Consider the following 2,279-nt stretch of genomic DNA (forward strand, 5'->3'; position numbering starts at 1 on the left):
CAAGTGTGTGGAAAATAGCGAGGGCATTGAGAGCTTTGCATCTGCGAAGTCTGGACAATATGCTTGACATATCATGGCAACAGATGGCAAAGAAGTAGTTAATTATTCCTGCTAGAATTTTTGTGGGCAATAAAATTGCGCACATCGCTCCAACCCTTAGTAAGTGTTCAACAGCCATTATTTCGACTAGGGAAACATCAACGTTCTACAGAACGCAGGAAAGTTGACACTGAGTGAATTCAGTCAAGGCCAGAGTAGGGAATTAGCATTTCAGATCCAGTATGGACACAACGCCATTGCACATCCCGGTTGATAAAGTACCATCGTGCATAAGGCCACAGTAAATGTTGAGTCGAGATTTTGCTCACTCCAACCTGCATACGCTTTGACCATTGAATATGAAAAGCTAGGATACTAACCTACCCTCACATTGAGTATATGAGGGTTTTTCATTGGTTTAAAAGCTAAATTTATTCTCCACCAACTTAGATCATCGGCCAGCTACAATATCATAGAAGTAAATTTAATGCATGTAAATTTCCGATCATTCTTCCCTGTGATGACATTTCATTTGTAGAGATATCGATTTAATAATTGTCAGTTCAATATGTCCAAGAGTTAAATGTTTTGTTATTGAGTGTTGAAATTAATTGAACACGATTGTTGTGTATCACTTGACCCCTGAAAGCACAGTTGATAAAGTATACTTAGAATGAAAAAGAGAACAGCTGTTTTGTCTTTCTAGAATAGATCCCCAACTTTCACTTTTATTAATTCATGCATTCTAGTTATGTGACAGTAGCATTTATAATTAATTTGTTATGATCCATACCTAATATTAGCTGCCTTACAGGGCCACATTCATTTTTATATAGAATGTCTGTTAGAATGTTAAAAGAAAAGAAAAAATTCCTTGATGTCTATATTTATGTGCTGCCCCATGACTCTGCTGTCAATATCTTTATTCTTGGCTTGTGTGTAACTTCTGTGTTTTCTTTCAGTAAATGTGGTTTTTTTTCGTATCCAGGGTGTTCTTACAAAGCTAATAAAATGTTTTCTTGCCTTTAAAATAATATTTTTCATCATTATGGGCCCAGTACACGTGTAAAGGCAAACAACATAGTTCAATTAAAACAATATTTGAAATGAGCCTATGTCTGTAAAGAAACATGACTGCTAGCGGCGATTATAAGGTCAGCATTGATAAGCTTGAAGGACCTGAGGACTGGGCCAAATGGAAATGACATATTTCTAAGGTGCTGCGTTCATGTGGACTAGAAGATATTGTTAACGGTACACGTGAACGCGTAGAGTTGCCGCAAGATGCGACAAGTGAACAAAAAGAAGCGTATGTGGAATGGCACAAGGACGACGCAAAGGCAGCAAGTCTTATAGCAAGTGGGCTAAGTAAACCTGTTACAGAACTCGTCTTAACGTGCAAGAATGCTAAAGAAATCTGGGACAAATTACCCGCCCGATTTGAACGTAGCAGTACTCAGCATTTGAATAAGTTGATTGAAACATTTTTCCGTGTTAAAAGTGATGAAACGGAAGATATTAGTGCACATGTGGCCAAACTGCAAAAGTTATTTTTGGACCTGAACGATGAATTAGCAAAACATGAAGAAAATACGCTATCTGAAAGAATCTTAAATGGTCGAATTTTGTCACACTGGGAAAAGACTACGACAATTTTATGGATCTCTGGGATACGATACCAACAAAAAAGCAAAGCTTGAATTTATTGATTGAAAAACTCTGTACTACTGAACTGCGTGAACAAGACATTAATGGAAGTAAAGCTTTCGTCGTTTCTAAAGCAAGAAGACGGCAAACAAGTAATCAGCAAGTAAAGATGACGAAGTCACAATTAAAACAGAAGTTTCCGTGTAATATATGCAAACAATTAGGTCACTGGGCAGCAGAGTGTCCACAGAACACTCGTGACAGCAATAAAAGAAAAGAGAAGAAGTGAGAAAGTGAACACGCTGCATTTACTTCATACGCTATGGGTGTGTGTAGCAGTAATCACAGTGACCCAAATAAATGGTATTGCGACAGTGGCGCTACAAATCATATTACTCCCAACAAACAGTATTTTGTTTCGTATAGTGAATTTGATGTTCCTCAAGTAATTTCATTGGGAAAACAAGATGTCAAAATGTGTGCGTACGGTCAAGGAACAGTTTACATCCAAATTCGACGAAACAATAAATGGTACAATGCTAGAATGGACAATGTTTTGTACGTGCCTGATGCAAGTGCTAATCTGTTCTCTG

The 2,279-nt window shown here is 37.6% G+C and overlaps 1 protein-coding gene across 1 annotated transcript; it reads left to right on the forward strand.

Annotated features, from left to right (window-relative positions):
- The first annotated feature begins 1,169 nt into the window (after positions 1 to 1,169).
- On the forward strand, positions 1,170 to 1,975 carry LOC124775464. The gene is made up of 3 exons (XM_047250296.1): positions 1,170 to 1,193; positions 1,257 to 1,539; positions 1,683 to 1,975. Exons 1-3 carry the CDS (start codon positions 1,170 to 1,172, stop codon positions 1,973 to 1,975), a joined length of 600 nt encoding a protein of 199 aa, XP_047106252.1.
- Positions 1,976 to 2,279: the final 304 nt, after the last annotated feature.

The sequence above is a fragment of the Schistocerca piceifrons genome, chromosome 2 (assembly GCF_021461385.2).
Source record: "Schistocerca piceifrons isolate TAMUIC-IGC-003096 chromosome 2, iqSchPice1.1, whole genome shotgun sequence".
In the NCBI taxonomy this organism is placed as follows: domain Eukaryota; kingdom Metazoa; phylum Arthropoda; class Insecta; order Orthoptera; family Acrididae; genus Schistocerca; species Schistocerca piceifrons.

Coding starts and splice junctions, on each gene's coding strand:
- LOC124775464 (XM_047250296.1), top strand. CDS start 1,170: ATGACTGCTAGCGGCGATTATAAG. Junction 1,194..1,256: donor CTGCTAGCGGCGATTATAAG/GTCAGCATTGAT, acceptor CATATTTCTAAG/GTGCTGCGTTCATGTGGACT. Junction 1,540..1,682: donor AACATTTTTCCGTGTTAAAA/GTGATGAAACGG, acceptor CACTGGGAAAAG/ACTACGACAATTTTATGGAT.